This window comes from Anopheles moucheti, chromosome 3, assembly GCF_943734755.1.
Source record: "Anopheles moucheti chromosome 3, idAnoMoucSN_F20_07, whole genome shotgun sequence".
In the NCBI taxonomy this organism is placed as follows: Eukaryota; Metazoa; Arthropoda; class Insecta; order Diptera; family Culicidae; genus Anopheles; species Anopheles moucheti.
In genome coordinates, this window is record NC_069141.1 from 91377472 (window position 1) to 91394852 (window position 17381).

At 44.2% G+C, this 17381-nt stretch overlaps 1 protein-coding gene across 1 annotated transcript; it reads left to right on the forward strand.

Moving 5' to 3' along the window:
• Nucleotides 1–374: 374 nt before the first annotated feature.
• LOC128300527 (dynein axonemal heavy chain 8) lies at nucleotides 375–14633 on the forward strand. The gene is made up of 7 exons (XM_053036619.1): nucleotides 375–893; nucleotides 965–6531; nucleotides 6596–8001; nucleotides 8073–8977; nucleotides 9062–13643; nucleotides 13708–14432; nucleotides 14508–14633. Exons 1-7 carry the CDS (start codon nucleotides 375–377, stop codon nucleotides 14631–14633), a joined length of 13830 nt encoding a protein of 4609 aa, XP_052892579.1.
• The last annotated feature ends 2748 nt before the right edge of the window (nucleotides 14634–17381 follow it).

Here is a 17381-nt window from a genome sequence, read left to right on the forward strand (position 1 = left end):
GCGCTAGTCTATTGAATATGTACCTGGGGTCGATTAAGTTCACCTGTGATTAAGATATTATGAGTTACGAGTGAAAGAAAAAAAATGTATCAATTTCAATGGTGAGTTCTATTGAGTGTGAGTCATATTTATAGAACGTGGTATATTAACCATATATTTAAAAGGTTTTAAAATACAATAACATATTGCAGCGAACAGTGATCGAAGGGTGATCTATCAAAGTAATCATCTAGTGTTTTATTCACGGATGTACGACCAGGAAGTAACCATCTAGTTAACATTGAAAATTCTTTTACGCCATCTTCATTTATTATTTCGTACCCGTAACATATACCAGAAACTGTCGATTTAAGAGTTTCAAAACTGAGACCAACATGGCGGAACCCGATCCAGATCGCCATCTGAAGAAAGTATTGAATGTGATTGGTGTTAGTACGAAAATTGGCAATGTGGTACAGTTGGTCAAACGAAGACGCGGGAGTCCACCGAAGATAACGGAGGAGCAAGAAATTCAGCAACGACTCGAGAAATCCAAAGAGGCTCGCTCCGAGCGTCTCAACATCTTGGCCACCAAACATCGACACGTGCTGGAGGTGGGTGCTTATATTTTAGCCGAAGATCAAGACTATGCTGCTGAGTGTGTTGCGGATCGAATGGCCGATGTGAAGCTGCTGGATAGCTTCTTCGAATCAGAAGGGGTGAAAGCGTTGTTACTGTTTTACGGAATGTGCGCTCCACCAGGGATGGACACTGGAAGATACAATGCAAAGATAAAACAGCCCACTAATCAAGTTTGGATAACTGATGGTCGAAGTGACAAAGTTACGTTGGCTTGTGTAGGTGTGACTCGGCATAGTAACACCAAACCCATTGAAGTCAAAGGACTTAGTGATGTAAGTAACACTCTGCCTTATCCCGCCGTGTTTAGAGAGGAAATGAAACTAAAAACGCTTTATCTTTACAGGAAATCTTATTCACCTTCATCGCAATACCCTCAGGAAGTTCGATTGTCTACTGCTTGGTGTCGATCTTGGAGAAAGTTCTTAAATCAGCTATCGATCAGATCCGCGACTATGGCCATTGCAATGATGTTCAAAAGAGCAACTTCAAATACGGCGTGAACCGGTTTATTAACCTCCTTAAAAGCACTGAAAAGGACATTTCGCATCGAATCGTATTTGATGTGGATCATGATTTGTACCTGGGGTTTCTGTTAACTGCAGTGCAGGTAGCAGAAACGGCTCGTGATCAGGAAAAGATGGTTCGTGTTGAGCAAATTTTCAGTAGATGGATGGAGCAAGTACAGCATGCACTTACGCAGGGCAATCAGATCGAACGATCGCCCCATTATGCGGGTCCGCTGGTAGAGCTTGAATATTGGCGTACCATACTGACGCGCTACACCTCAATCAGTGAGTTTACCGAGAGCAAAATTTTTTTACAATTCTTAGAATCTTTGAAAATTTCTCGCGGCAAGTTGGTAAAAGTTTGGGAAAGCTTAGCGGCAGAACTGTCCATCAAATTGATCGAATCGCGAGATAACGTACGTTTCATCAGCTCTATCGAACGTTTTTGGGACCCCTTGTACCGGTGTGAGCCACAGGAAGCAACTCGCAGCATTCCGAGCCTGCTGGAAGTAATTCGCCACGTATACAAATCGTCCATGTATTACAACACGTCGGATCGAATAACGGGACTGCTAACAAAGATTGCGAATCAGATCATTATCAACTGTCGGCAGTTTCTAACTGATCGTGGAACGAACCGAATATATCAGCAGCCCAAGAAGGTGCTGATCAATAAAATCACCATTTGCCATAATCTGGACGCAGCATTCCGAGACAGCTATAGTCAAATAGTACAGAAAATGACAAACAGTCCCACCGAAACACCTTGGGAATGCTCCGAGGTGTTTATTTTCGGAAAGTTAAACCATTTCAAGTTACGCTTAGCCCGAATTCTGGAAGTCATGGAGATTTATCTGAAGTACGAAATTATCGATCAGGTGGCCATTTATGGGACAGAAGTTTTTTCAGGCCGTATTAGAGCCGCATACGAAACACTCACATCGAAACCGTATGACCCTTTGATTTATACCGAGTTTCAGTTCGATGCCGACTATGAATGCTATCTGAAAGAGGTGGAAATAGCCGAATTGGGGCTTCAAAAGTTTCTCAAGAATCAGCTAAACAACGAACGTACTGTCGACAGTAGCCTTTTGATCTTGAAGAGATTCGAGAAACTACAGCTCGATTGTTTGTGCATCGATCGACGCTATCTGGATGTTGCGGTGATGTTGGAAAATGAAATTTTTCAGCTAAAGGATATTTACAACGAGAATCGGGCAAATCCACCAGTGCCATACGGAGTTCCGGAGACAGTCGGACGTATCATGTGGGCTCGTGCACTGTTTCGTCAAATGGATGTACCACTTGCGTTACTAAAGAATCGGTCGTGTGTCTTGAATCACCGGAAGGCGCAACTCTGCATCAAATACTACAACTATCTATGTGAAGTGTTGATTCACTATGAACTGCTGCACCACAAGGCATGGATGATTTTTGCAGAGAAAGCAACAACTAAACTGTCTACACCGGTATACCATAAGCGCACTTCAGATAACTGGTTGGAGCTTAACTTCCATCCATGGATCAAGCAAGTCATCAGGGAAACGGAAGTCGTTCTTAAGCTTGGTATGAGTGCGCCAGATTATGTAATTGTATTAGTACAAAACAAACGACAAATTGATCATCGCTTTGAAAGAGCCAAGCATCTACTGAAACAGAACAATGAGCTTCGTTTAGCCATACCACCAATATTTTTGCCTTTGATGAGAACAATGTTGGTGAAACTGGACAAAGTGTTCTTGCCCGGATTGTGTGTCATTACTTGGGAATCTTTGAACATTGATAAATATATGGACGACGTTGAAAGCACATTGGTGGAAACTGAACAGTTCTACAAGGAAGTGCATGATATTTGGCAGGCTCGCATAGAAGACACGCTGAATTCCTTTGAAAACACTAGCCTACTGACGCTTTCTGTTGATCCAGTGGATCCGGATGAATTTTACGACAAGAACATTCGATACCGTCAATCGGTGCAAGTTCACCTGGAAAGCAAGTCGCAGGCTATGGAAGGTGCAGTTATAGAATTGATCAATAAATTTGTTCGAAAAATAGAAGTTCCCGATAGAGATGATCGTGGCAATCGAAGATATCAGCTTCCTCTGAATGAAATCAGTGATGAAAATAGGCGCAAAGAAGAACAACTTCCCACGGACAAGTTTGATTGGATTCGCTTCGATAAGTTGTACAAAACTCCTGCTAATCCGACTCCAGAAGCACATTTGGAAGCACTTTTCCAGGACTATGGGGCGCTCAACTATGACGTTAGTGCTTTGCACATTGATTGCATGGAGTTGTTTGCGTATTTTAATAATCGAATCATAAACGTATTCGTACGTATGGTGAAGAATTCGTTGGAAAAATTACGCACTAGGCTCGAGCTGGTACGGCTACAGTCAAACAAGGCAGCTGTCTTAAGCGAGATCCATCCGCTCATCGTTACCGCAATGCAGCTTCAAACAGATTGTTGCGATATAAAACCTTCCCTGGAGGATGTACAGTTTGCATTTGAGAGGGTTGTACTGAATGTGGTGGAAACGTTCTACGCAATTTCGACCTGGGGCCGTCAGGCAAAATCCACCGAGAGAAAAATGCGGCGGCCAGTCCTAGCTGAACAACGCGCTGAACGAGATTGGTACAAGCTCATTTCTGAGCACAAGGAGGTGACAAGAATGATGCATGAATTCGATGGAGGAATGTTCCTGTTGAAACCCGACATAAACTACGTGCTGAAGCATGTCTACAACCATTACGAGTATCTTTGGAAACAAAATTTGTTTAATGCCGCAATGGAAGCAAAGCCGGAACTGTTTGAAAAGATCAAAGAAGATCTAGCATCCGTCACGTACAGTAGTCACATTGGACCGATCGTCATCAAATTAGACTCTGTTGTTAAGCTAGTACTTCAGCGCTTCTTCGCTTTCTATAACATCCGGATCGAAGAGATAGTAAACTTCATCACCAAACAAGATGAAACGCTCAAACGCACGCTCACCGATTTAGACGATATTCGGATGGCAATGGACTGTTTACAAACGGTGCAAGATAGCTTTTCCTTCATTGACGTCGATCTAACGTTCATCGAGCAAACTTACCGAACACTGGCCGATTTTGAACAGCTGGAAATAACCCAGGAACAAGTGGACAGCGTGTACGGTATTCGCGACACATTCAAAGCGATGGTCAAATTGGTGGAAAAGGTAGAAAACGACATTATTGCCCTGCAGGTACCGCTGCAACGAGAGCTTGCTGCAGGAGTGGCAAAGTTCAACGAGGAAATTACCGGATTTGATCAAGAGTTTGAAACCAATGGCCCGATGGAGGAAGGTATACCTGCAAAAGAAGCTAGCGATCGGTTGCTCATGTTTCAGGGACGTTTTGATGAGCTTTGGCGCAAGTTCGAAATGTACGCGAACGGTGAAGCGTTCTTGGGGCTGAAAGTGAACGACTATCCGGTGCTGCACAAGCGAAAGAAGGAATTCAACCTGCTCAACAAACTTTATTCGTTGTACTTGCAAGTGATGAAAAGTATTGATCAGTACTACGAAACCCCATGGCAAGATGTAAACATAGAGAACATCAATGCCGAATTAACCGATTTCCAGAACCGCTGCCGAAAGCTTCCAAAAGCAATGAAGGATTGGCCCGCTTACATTGAGTTGAAGAAGAAGATCGATGATTTCAACAACAGTTGTCCGCTGTTGGAGCTTATGTGCAACGAAGCGATGAAAGACCGGCATTGGGAGAAATTAGAACAAATGCTGGCTTGTAAATTTGATGTTACTTCACCCACGTTTACTCTTGGCCACATCATGGAGGCACCACTGCTTAAGTTCTCGGATGACATTGAAGATACGTGCATTGGTGCTGTAAAGGAAAATGATATCGATACCAAGCTGCGCACGGTGGTCGCCGAGTGGTCTACCGTCAACCTGCAGTTTTCTGCCTTTAAAACTCGCGGCGAACTGCTTATAAAACCTGCAGAAACCGTTGAGATCATATCGATGTTGGAGGATAGTATCATGATCGTCAACTCATTGGCATCGAATCGTTTCAATGCACACTTCAAGAAGGATATTATGATGTGGTTGCACAAGTTGGTGAATACTGGAGAAATTCTTGAAAAATGGTTGCAAGTGCAGAACCTGTGGATATACCTGGAGGCGGTGTTCGTAGGCGGGGATATTTCTAAACAGTTGCCACAAGATGCCAAACGTTTTGCTGGGATCGATAAGAGTTGGGTGCGTATAATGTTTCGTGCCCGAGATAATCCAAACGTAGTTCAGTGTTGTACGGGCGAAGACGTCATGTCCTACACTTTAACTTCCCTGCTGGAACAGCTAGAGACTTGCCAGAAATCCCTTACCGGATACCTCGAATCAAAACGACTCTTATTCCCACGGTTTTTCTTTATATCCGATCCTGTACTGTTGGAAATTCTTGGCCAGAGCTCCGATCCTACTTCCATTCAAGCACATCTTTTAAGCATTTTCGACGCAGTTGCTAAGGTGGAGTTTGATGAAAAATCGTTCGGCAAAATTGTAGCGCTCTATTCCGATAACGGGGAGCGTGTACCCTTGGCTAATCCGGTGTTTTGTACTGGTGGAGTAGAGTTGTGGCTCGGTAGTCTACTAGGTGAAATGCAAGATACCATCCGGACGATATTAGCACAGATGGCACACTGCCTTGCTAGTCCTGATTTCAACTTTATTGTCGGATTCCAAGAGTATTGCGGACAAGCGGGGCTCGTAGGCGTACAACTGTTGTGGACAAACGAAGCTGAGATAGCATTGAGCAGATGTCGGACGGACAAAGCTATAATGCGTGTTACGAACAATAAATTCCTAAACCTCCTAAACAGTCTCATCGAGCTGACCGTGAAGGATTTGACGAAACTGGAACGCATTCGTTTCGAAACGATGGTTACTATACATGTACATCAACGCGACATTTTCGACGATCTAGTGCGTTTCCGTATTCGAACTGCCCTGGATTTCGAGTGGCAAAAACAGGCCCGGTTTTACTACATCGAAGAAACGGATGACGTAATCGTGAAGATAACGGATGTCGATTTCATTTATCAAAACGAATATCTTGGTGTGACGGAGCGCTTGGCCATCACACCGCTCACTGATCGATGCTATATCACGCTTGCCCAAGCAATCGGTATGTCGATGGGCGGAGCACCAGCTGGTCCTGCAGGAACAGGAAAAACAGAAACCACCAAGGATATGGGTCGCGCACTGGGGAAGCTAGTGGTGGTCTTCAATTGCTCAGATCAAATGGACTTCCGTGGCCTGGGCCGTATTTACAAAGGTCTCGCTCAATCTGGTTCCTGGGGTTGTTTTGATGAATTCAATCGAATCGAGCTGCCAGTTTTGTCGGTAGCGGCGCAGCAAATCCAGTAAGTAATAACTATTTGCAAAGTGAAAGATGCAATGACACAATTTCCCTTTTCTCTTTTACAGTATCGTGCTTACCGCCAGAAAGGAAAAGAAAACATCCTTTTTATTTAGTGATGGCGATACAGTTTCATTGAATTCAGAATTCGGCCTCTTCATTACTATGAATCCCGGGTACGCAGGACGCCAGGAGCTACCAGAGAACTTGAAAATCATGTTTCGCTCTGTGGCAATGATGGTGCCTGATCGACAGATTATCATGCGTGTCAAACTGGCTAGTTGCGGTTTCAAGGACAATGTTATACTTGCTCGAAAATTCTTCACGCTGTACAAACTTTGCGAGGAGCAGCTCTCGAAACAGGTGCATTACGATTTCGGCTTACGGAACATTCTTTCTGTTCTGAGAACGCTAGGTGCGCAGAAACGAGCGAATCCCACCGATACGGAAGAAACTATCGTAATGCGCGTTTTACGTGACATGAATGTGTCGAAGCTTGTTGATGAGGATGAGCCACTGTTCATTTCACTGATTGAGGATTTATTCCCAGGCATCAAACTGAGCACCTCTAGCTATAAAGAGCTGCAGAAAGCCATAGCAAATAGCGCGGAGTCTCTAGGCCTGATGAACCATCCCGAGTGGAATTTGAAAGTAATCCAACTTTACGAAACTTCACTTGTGAGACACGGTCTCATGACACTTGGGCCTACTGGAGCGGGCAAGACGCAGTGCATACAAACACTGCTGAGGAGTTTCACCGAGCTTGGCGCGCCACACAAGGAGATTCGAATGAATCCGAAAGCGATCACGGCTCCCCAGATGTTTGGAAGACTCGATGTGGCCACAAATGATTGGACGGATGGAATCTTTTCGACCTTGTGGCGCCGAACGCTTAAGGTAAAGAAAACGGACTTTGTGTGGCTTGTATTAGATGGACCAGTCGATGCGGTATGGATTGAGAATTTAAATTCCGTGCTAGACGATAACAAAACACTAACCCTGGCAAACGGTGATCGTATCACAATGGCTCCGAACGCAAAACTCGTCTTTGAACCAGACAATGTGGACAACGCGTCACCAGCTACCGTGAGTCGTATGGGCATGGTATTTATGAGTGCGTCCGTCATGAAATGGGAACCGATTTTGAATGGTTGGCTCAAAACTAAACCAGCAGATCAAAGTGATTTATTGCGGCGTTTGTTCCTAAAAATTTATAACGACTTGCATGAATTCGTCCAAACGAAACTAAAAGCTAAAATGAAGATACTAGAAGCAATCTATATTCGGCAGTGCTGTGATCTTCTGGAAGGATTACTGGCCCCACAGAACGAAAACGACACTTCAGCTAACTTTACTGATGCTCACGTGGAGCGGCTGTTTTTATTTTCGTTAATGTGGTCTTTGGGTGCTGTACTTGAGCTGGAGGATCGCGAGACAATGGGAGAATTTATCGCAAAGCACCCTTCCAAAATGAGTAAGTATACTAAATGTGGTACAAATACATTCATCTAACGGTATCATCTACTCATTTGCACTGTAATACAGAATGGCCAAAATTACAACCAGGAGAAACCATATTCGAATACGTCGTATCAGCCGAGGGTAATTGGCAACATTGGAATGATCGTGTAGAGGAGTATATCTACCCTAGCGACAGTGTACCGGAGTTCGCTAGTATCTTAGTGCCAAACGTAGACAATGTGCGCACTTCATTCCTTATCGACTTGGTTGCTAGGCAGACTAAAGCAGTTCTGTTGATTGGTGAGCAAGGAACTGGAAAAACCGTCATGATCAAAGGCTACATGTTGCAGTACGATCCCGAGTACCATCTTTCGAAAAGCTTTAACTTTTCGTCCGCTACAACGCCAAACATGTTTCAACGTATCATCGAATCGTATGTGGAGAAACGCGTTGGTACTACCTATGGTCCACCGCAACAGCGCAAGATGTCCATCTTCATCGACGATGTCAACATGCCGATCGTAAACGAATGGGGTGACCAAGTAACGAACGAGATCGTCCGTCAACTGATGGAGAATCGTGGCTTTTATTCGTTGGACAAACCAGGCGATTTCTTAACAGTGCTGGACATTCAAATGTTGGCCGCAATGATACATCCAGGTGGCGGTAGAAATGACATACCACCTCGTCTAAAACGCCAGTTTTGCATTTTTAACTGTGCTATTCCAAGTAACAAATCGATGGATAAAATATTCGGTGTGCTTGGTGAAGGTTACTTCTGTGACACACGGTTCAATGATGTGCTGGTACGATTTGTTCCTCGGTTTGTGCCATTAACTCGAAAAATATGGCAGGCGACAAAGGTAAAGATGCTTCCGACACCAGCCAAATTCCATTATGTATTCAACCTGCGAGATCTCTCTCGTATTTGGGAAGGCATGCTAAAAGTCAAATCAGAACAGTGCGAAACCATCCAAACAGCCATTAACGTGAGTGTGTAAATGCAACAGTTACATATCGCAATCAGTTTCCAAATGTAGCAAAAAATCTTTTTGATTCCGTTCTTATTGTAGCTCTGGAGACATGAATGCACACGAGTGATAGCGGATCGATTTACCAATTTTGAAGATCGTACATGGTTTGTGGATCATTTACGATCTACAGCTGAACAGGAACTTGGGCCAGACTTTGCACACTATCAAGAAGAGGAACAGTTCTTTGTTGACTTTTTGCGAGATGCACCCGAACCAACAGGTGAAGAGGGTGATGATGCCAGTTTAGAACCGCCCAAACTTTATGAAGAAATGCCTGGGTTCGACGAAACGACAGCTCGTGTTAAAATGTTCCTCGAACAGTACAACGAATTGATACGAGGAGCTACAATGGACTTAGTTTTCTTCCGTGACGCCTTAATTCATTTGATGATCATCTCGCGTATTATAGGTACTCCGCGCGGTAATGCACTACTAGTGGGAGTAGGCGGCTCGGGAAAGCAGAGCTTAACTCGTCTGGCATCTTTCATTGCGGGGTACAAGTTCTACCAAATCACTCTGACTAGAGCATACAATGTGAATAACCTCATGGAAGATCTCAAGTATCTGTATCGTGTGTCCGGCGTTGACGGTCAAGGAATAACATTCATTTTCACCGATAATGACATCAAGGACGAAGGTTTCCTGGAGTACATTAACAACGTACTCAGCTCGGGTGAGATTGCCAACCTTTTCCCGAAGGACGAAATCGATCAAATCACTAACGAACTTATACCGGTAATGAAGAAAGTCGATCCCAAGCGCATTCCAACGCAGGATAATCTATACGATTTCTTCATATCGCGAGCACGAGCCAACCTGCATATCGTCCTCTGTTTCTCGCCAGTCGGAGAAAAGTTCCGTAACCGATCACTCAAGTTTCCCGGTCTCATCTCAGGTTGTACTATTGATTGGTTCCAGCGATGGCCGGAGGATGCCCTTATTGCCGTGTCGACGCATTTCCTACGCGATTACAATATCGTCTGCACTGCTGACGTTAAGGTGCGCTTAATCGAAATCATGGCATTCGTCCAGAACCGTGTGGCTGAGGTATGCATCGAATATTTTGAACGATTCCGTCGACAAGCACACGTAACGCCCAAATCGTTCCTTTCGTTCTTGGAAGGTTACAAAGTGATCTATAGACAAAAGCATGAAAATATTGCCGTTATGGCAGGACGCATGCAAACCGGTCTGGTAAAGCTTATTGAGGCTGCCGAGTCTGTCGATGTGCTGCGCATAGAACTGGAAGAAAAAGAGAAAGATATTGTCATCGCCACTAAAGCGGCGGAGGTCGTATTAGCCTCCGTCACAGAGTCCCAGCGTGCGGCCGAGGTGGTAAAAGCCGATGTGCTGGTGGTAAAAAACAAAGCCGACATTCTGGTAGACCAAATTCAAGCAGATACACTGGTCGCAGAGGAAAAACTTGAGGCTGCGAGACCGGCATTAGAACAAGCCGAAGCGGCCTTAAAAACTGTAACAGGAGCTGATATTGCGACGGTACGGAAGCTCGGAAAACCACCATACTTGATCACATTGATCATGGATGTGGTGCTGATATTATTTGGAAGAAGAATGGCTCCTGTGAAACCGGACGAAGAACGCCAGTTTATGTTAGCTTCTTGGGAACAGTCGCTAAAGGTAATGGCTGACACTGGCTTTCTGGGAAAAATTGTTCGTTATCAGGCAGATCTCATCAATGCTGAAACTGTCGATCTGATGATGCCGTACTTTAACTACCATCTGTACACGTTTGAAGCGGCCAAGGCAGCTTGCGGAAATGTGGCCGGCTTGCTGAAGTGGACTGTTGCCATGGCTGACTTCTACGACGTTAATAAGGATGTTTTACCACTTAAGGCCAACTTGGTTAGACAACAGAAGAAACTTGATATTGCCATGGCGGAGAAGGGTGCCGCAGAAGCACTGTTAAAAGCGAAAGAGGACGAGCTGGCCGTGGTACAGCAAATGTTTGATGAGGCAATGGCAAAGAAAAAAGCCGTTCTGGATGATGCGAAACAATGTCAAGACAAGATGGATGCGGCTTCTGCATTGATAGATGGATTAGCTGATGAGCGAGTTCGCTGGACGGAACAATTGGAACAATTTAAAGATGAAACCGAACGACTTGTTGGCGATGTGCTAATTCTAACCGGGTTTCTTTCATACACCGGACCCTTCAATCAAGAGTACCGCACAGTACTACAGACAAGTTGGCAAGGCGAACTTAGCAAACGTAGAATACCAGTATCTCGGAGTATCAACATCACGGAAAGTCTCACCGATCCTGCTACCATCGGAGAGTGGAACTTACAGGGGTTGCCCAATGATGAGCTATCCATTCAGAATGGAATCATAGTGACGAAAGCAGCCCGCTACCCGTTACTTATAGATCCACAATCACAAGGAAAAATGTGGATTAAGAACAAGGAAAACGACTTTGGCCTAGTGGTGACTTCGCTTAATCACAAGTATTTTAGAAATCATATTGAAGACTGTGTTTCACTTGGTTACCCGATGCTGATAGAGGACATTGGTGAAGAACTCGACCCCGTACTGGATAACGTGTTAGAGAAGAACTTCATCAAAATGGGCAACACGTTCAAGGTGAAGGTAGGCGACAAGGAGGTTGATGTGAATGATTCATTCCGCATGTATATGACCACAAAACTACCGAACCCACTCTACACGCCCGAAGTCTCAGCACGAACATCCATAATTGATTTTACCGTTACGATGAGAGGACTCGAGGATCAACTGTTGGGACGGGTGATTCTTACGGAGAAACGTGAGCTTGAGTCAGAACGAACCAATTTGATTAAAGATGTCACCGCAAATCGTCGTAAAATGCAAGAACTGGAAGCGAATCTCTTACACAAACTTTCCACCACACAAGGTAGTCTGGTAGACGATGTAACAGTTATAGGCGTGCTGAATACAAGCAAAACCACTTCGATTGAGGTGCGTGAGAAGCTAAAGGTCGCCCGGGAAACAGAGATCAAAATCAACCGAGCCCGTGAAGAGTATCGACCGGTTGCAGCGCGAGGTAGCGTATTGTATTTCCTTATATGCAGTATGACCATGGTGAACAACATGTATCAGACGTCACTCGTACAATTTCTGGAACGGTTTGATATATCCATGGCACGATCTGATCGGCATCCGGTACCAACTAGACGCATCAACAACATCATTGAGTACCTTACATATGATATCTTCCGGTATGTGTGCCGTGGACTGTACGAAGTACACAAATATCTTTTCGTCCTTCTAATGGCACTAAACATTGATCTGGATCGGAAGACCGTAACGCATGCGGAGTTCCAAACATTTATCAAAGGAGGAGCTGCATTGGACATTAATACATGTCCGGAAAAACCGTTCAAGTGGATAGCCGACGTGACTTGGTTGAATTTGGTGCAACTCTCTAAACTCGATCATTTCGTTGCTATTCTCGATAGCATACGGAACAACGAGAAGGGTTGGAAAGCGTGGTTCTCGAAAGAAGCACCTGAAGAGGAGCTGTTACCACCAGAGGGAGGTTATCAATCGATGGATGCTTTCCGACGTTTACTGCTCATCCGAGCCTGGTGTCCAGACAGAACACTCTTTCAAAGTCGTCGGTATCTTGGCATGTCACTTGGCGAACGTTTTGCCGATCCAGTAATCATTAATTACGATGCACTTCTCGAAGAGAGTCGTCCTCTGACGCCTTTAGTTTGCTTTTTGTCCATGGGTTCCGATCCGACACCTAGCATTGAAAATTTGGCTAAAAAGAATGGTTTCAAGTGTCGCTCGATTTCTATGGGCCAGGGACAAGAAGTTCATGCACGCAAGCTTGTCGGAAGCTCGTTAGAGGAAGGATCATGGGTACTGCTACAGAACTGCCATCTTGGATTGGAGTACATGAACGAGCTGATGCTGCAGATATTAGAACTGGAACGAGCCGGACCTACAGCGTACCATGAAAACTTCCGTACATGGATGACGACCGAACCACATCCACAGTTCCCGATTACATTTTTACAGATGGCGTTGAAATTCACCAACGAACCACCGTCCGGAGTGAAGGCCGGATTGAAGCGGACCTACGCATCGATGTCGTTGGAGATGTTTGAGTACAGCGATTCTCCACTCTACGTGCCGCTGATATATGGCATATCGTTTCTTCATACGGTTGTACAAGAACGACGAAAGTTTGGTCCCCTGGGATGGAACATTCCGTATGAATTCAATTCTGCCGATTGGCTTGCAAGCTGCATGTTTGTACAAAATCATCTGGATGCACTGGACAGTAAGGTGGGTCGTGTGAGTTGGAAAACAATGCGTTACATGTTAGGCGAGGTGCAGTACGGTGGACGCGTTACCGACGACTACGACAAGCGGCTGCTCAACACCTTCGCCCGCGTCTGGTTTTCAGATGCAATGTTTGAGGAAACATTCCGCTTCTTCCGTGAGTATCGTATTATGCGTTTCAAAACTGTCGAGGAATACCTTGAAGCGATCGATAACATGCCGCTCGTCGATCCACCGCAAGTCTATGGATTGCACTCGAACGCAGACATTACGTACCAGAGCAATACAACTAAGGAAATTTTAGACACGATCCTATCCATTCAACCAAAAGGTAAGACTTCGTATGGGGTAAGTTCTGCGAAACGATCCTCAGTTGATTTAATTTCTTTCCGCAGAATCTTCCGGCGGTGGTGGTGAAACTCGTGAAGTAACTGTTGCAAGGATGGTGCATGACATGTTAGGCAAAGTTCCTCCTCCATATGACCCGTATGCAGTAAAGGAACGGTTACGCATCATGGGCCATCAAGAGTCTATGAATATTTTCTTGCGCCAAGAGATCGATCGCATTCAGCGTATATTACTGCTCGTTCGTCAAACGCTGGACGACCTACTGTTAGCCATCGATGGAGTGATCATAATGAATGAACAGCTTCGTGATGCGCTTGACAACATCTACGATGCCCGTGTACCGACTGTCTGGAAGCGGGGAAGTTGGACTTCGGCTTCGCTTGGTTTCTGGTTCACCGAACTGATCGAGAGAAACACCCAATTCCATAGCTGGTGTTTCCGGAAACGACCCAATATGTTCTGGATGACGGGATTTTTCAACCCACAGGGGTTTTTAACCGCCATGCGTCAGGAAGTGGCACGAGCTCACAAGGGATGGGCATTAGATATGATCACCCTGCATAATGACGTAACTCAGATGCTGACCGAAGAGTGCAAAGTAACACCACCGGAAGGAGTTTATGTTTACGGTCTATACATAGATGGAGCTGGATGGGACAAACGGTTCATCCGTTTGCAAGAAGCCACAAATAAGGTTCTGTACTCACCCATGCCAGTCATACATGTTTACGCCATCAACTCCACGGCACCAAAAGATCCAAAGTTGTACGAGGTAAGGTTTCATTTGTTTTGCCCGCTACGATGACTATTTACATGCGTTTAACTGAACTACCTTTCTCTTCTGCAGTGTCCAGTATACAAAAAAGCCAACCGAACTGACCTGAACTACATTACGCCACTTTGGTTGCAAACAGCCAAACCACCGGAGCATTGGGTTCTTCGTGGTGTCGCTCTTTTGTGTGATATTAAGTAATCACAACACTGTTCACACCGAAAAACTAGTGAATACAAACACTGCTCACACCGAAAAACTAGTGAATACAAACACGTCTAAATTGGTCAACGAAACATTATAACTTCAAATTTTCCACTCGAATTAAAAAATTGGCACTAATAAATCATGTACGACACACTGCGCGAACTTTATCACATGTTTTCATGTTCGGTGAACTCATGAAACGTTTCCACACTATGGAATAATTACTAACATGGCTTTGTTTTCATTTGAAATGATTTCTGCACATCAGAGATGCTTGAAAATGTAGTTAACAAGTTTTGTCCAGAGTTCATGAATATTTGTTACAATGTGCGGTTCGTTGTTGACTGTCAATGGAATCACAGATGGTCCAGCCTTGTCGTTTGACGTTTATCGTACCATGAGAATTTGAAACGTCCGTTATCGGAGTGGAAGTAATTTTCGTGGAAATGTAATTTTCATAAAGAAATGTAGAACAAAATTTAAATTTGGTTATTGTGGCCATTTATGACGTAGAAAGTGTAGCTTTAATTACAAATTCGGTCGGATTTGTTACTATGAAAAGTCATAAAAGTATGAAAATTTCCATAAATGAAAAGTTCTTCAAATGCAATACTGTTGCAAATAGTCGTGACAAATGTTTGTTGATGACTGGAAATCAAAATAAATTTCAAACACTATAAAACATCAGTAAAGTAACCAAAACACTCAATTCCAGCAGCAGAATGTAGGTTTCCTTTTCGGAAAAAAGTGATGCTCATTGCTAGTTGTGCGAAAAATGGTTTCACTTTCTAATACCATGGCATAGTTCACTTTCCTAGCTGGACAACCATGATTGGTTCACATTTACTACCACACATTTCATGCAATGTGTGACTCTGATTTGAACTTCATTGAAGCCGCATAAAAATGAAAATCAAATACATCGACGTATAGTGATTTTCTATAAAACTCAATTCCTAGTACGTTTGTTGAGTGAACGAACCTACTGGAATGTTATTTGGGATCTACGATCAAGTGGTTTACAACGTGATGGTGATGCAGTTGCGGGTTGCGGAAATAGCCGTAACACTCGTCATTGCGTCGCCAAATAGGGTATACAAAAAAGAAAATTAAAGCAATGCGGCGCTCACCATCTGTTTGTGGAAGGAACGGACTGGATTGCACCAGAGCTTCCCGTGGTGTAGCAGATTTGGTACAACGTTTGTTTATAACGTGCTCGGACATCGCATAGCGAGTAACACATCCGAATCGATTGTCTTGATGATCATGGTCGTTAACCTTCATATTGAAAGGTAACCCACTTATTGAATTTACTAAAAGTTACAAGACTGATAACGAAATAACCATTTTAAGTTGTCGAACAGTGGAGGTTCACTGCACAAAAAATTCTTAATCGTCAAAATGTTCTGGTAGATCAGATGACGATCGCGATGTTTCCGATCCGTTCAGCTGTACGTGAGACTCCAACTATCACACGCACACACCTGTTGACTGTTCCAAAAAAGGGGTTTAAGAGAGGAAGTTGGTCGCTGGTCGCTGAACTTAAAAATGTTGTTGCCCGACGCGCATAGCTCCCGCGGGAGTGAACAAACCATAGACCTTAATGCGCCGTACAGTAAGGTAAGTATTAAAATTTTATTTATCACGCTCCCAAGAACCACGCTCGATCTGTGACAATTTCGGTGTCGAGAAACTCTTGGACCACTGCCACTATACCACTCATTCTAATGCAAATAATACAATTACATAGCGGTTGGTAATAAATTATGCAAATAGTATGGAAAATAACACACCAGACAACAACCCCTTTTACAGAACTCCCATCCTGGGCGAAACAATGGTGGTTCATTTGGTCTTACCCATGCATGGCATGATCGAACTCGCTTTAGTGCAGCTTTTGGTAGATTCCTACGCATGTTATTCCATCGTTTGGTACAATATTGGACATTGGTTTAATTACGCTGGCGAGCAGAGACCAATGAACAGTATCTTTGCATGAACCCATACTAGAATACTCCGAAGGTCGTTCGATTCGCGGCACATTACAGTGAAAGGCATGGTTCGTTGTTTGTAGAAACACCGGAGTAATTATGAGAGAGGGTGAAGTATGCAAAGAGAGTTGGAATTGCAGAACCTTCTCAAATAAACACGTACGCGAGATAGGGCGCAAGAGCCACCCCTTTGCCACCCGATAACGGTAAACGGAAGTACCAAGAAACGGTCGCGGAATGAAGATGACGGAAGGAAATAAAGGTCCGCTGAAGTCCGTCTCGTTCTTCCCTTTGGGAGCCCAAAAAGAGGGGATGAAAAACATTGACGCAGCGCAAAGGTCCGATGTATACGGCTATCCAGTCAGTGGACTCGTCAGTCTTTCTTAACTTCTTTAATTTCCTCGTTTGATTGTAATTCAATGAAAAACACATATATTTCCTACGCGTAGAAAACCGTGTCTTGTATTCCATATTGCGGGCGTTGTGTGTTATTTCCGTTTGTTTAGTTTGGCGCTAATTTAAATCATCGATCGCTAATAAGAACGATCGCCGTGTGTTGATCTTGGAGCGGAACTGATTGAGAAACACTGGATCGCAACTTCCACATTACACATCCCTGCGGGAGCCGCGTGCAGTGTTCAGATTTTCATTTGCCAAGACGACGGCGTGCAGTGAACAACGCATTCGTATGATTTTTCCATTGCTGATGGGTAAACCGGTGCATTTGTTCACGTGAGGCTGAGAAACACGC

What these genes read in the sequence shown, in the direction of transcription:
- LOC128300527 (XM_053036619.1), top strand. Translation starts at nt 375, where the DNA reads ATGGCGGAACCCGATCCAGATCGCCATCTGAAGAAAGTATTGAATGTG. An exon ending in AAGTCAAAGGACTTAGTGAT is followed by an intron (nt 894 to 964) that starts GTAAGTAACACT and finishes TTATCTTTACAG; the next exon opens with GAAATCTTATTCACCTTCAT. An exon ending in AAGATCCAAAGTTGTACGAG is followed by an intron (nt 14,433 to 14,507) that starts GTAAGGTTTCAT and finishes TCTCTTCTGCAG; the next exon opens with TGTCCAGTATACAAAAAAGC.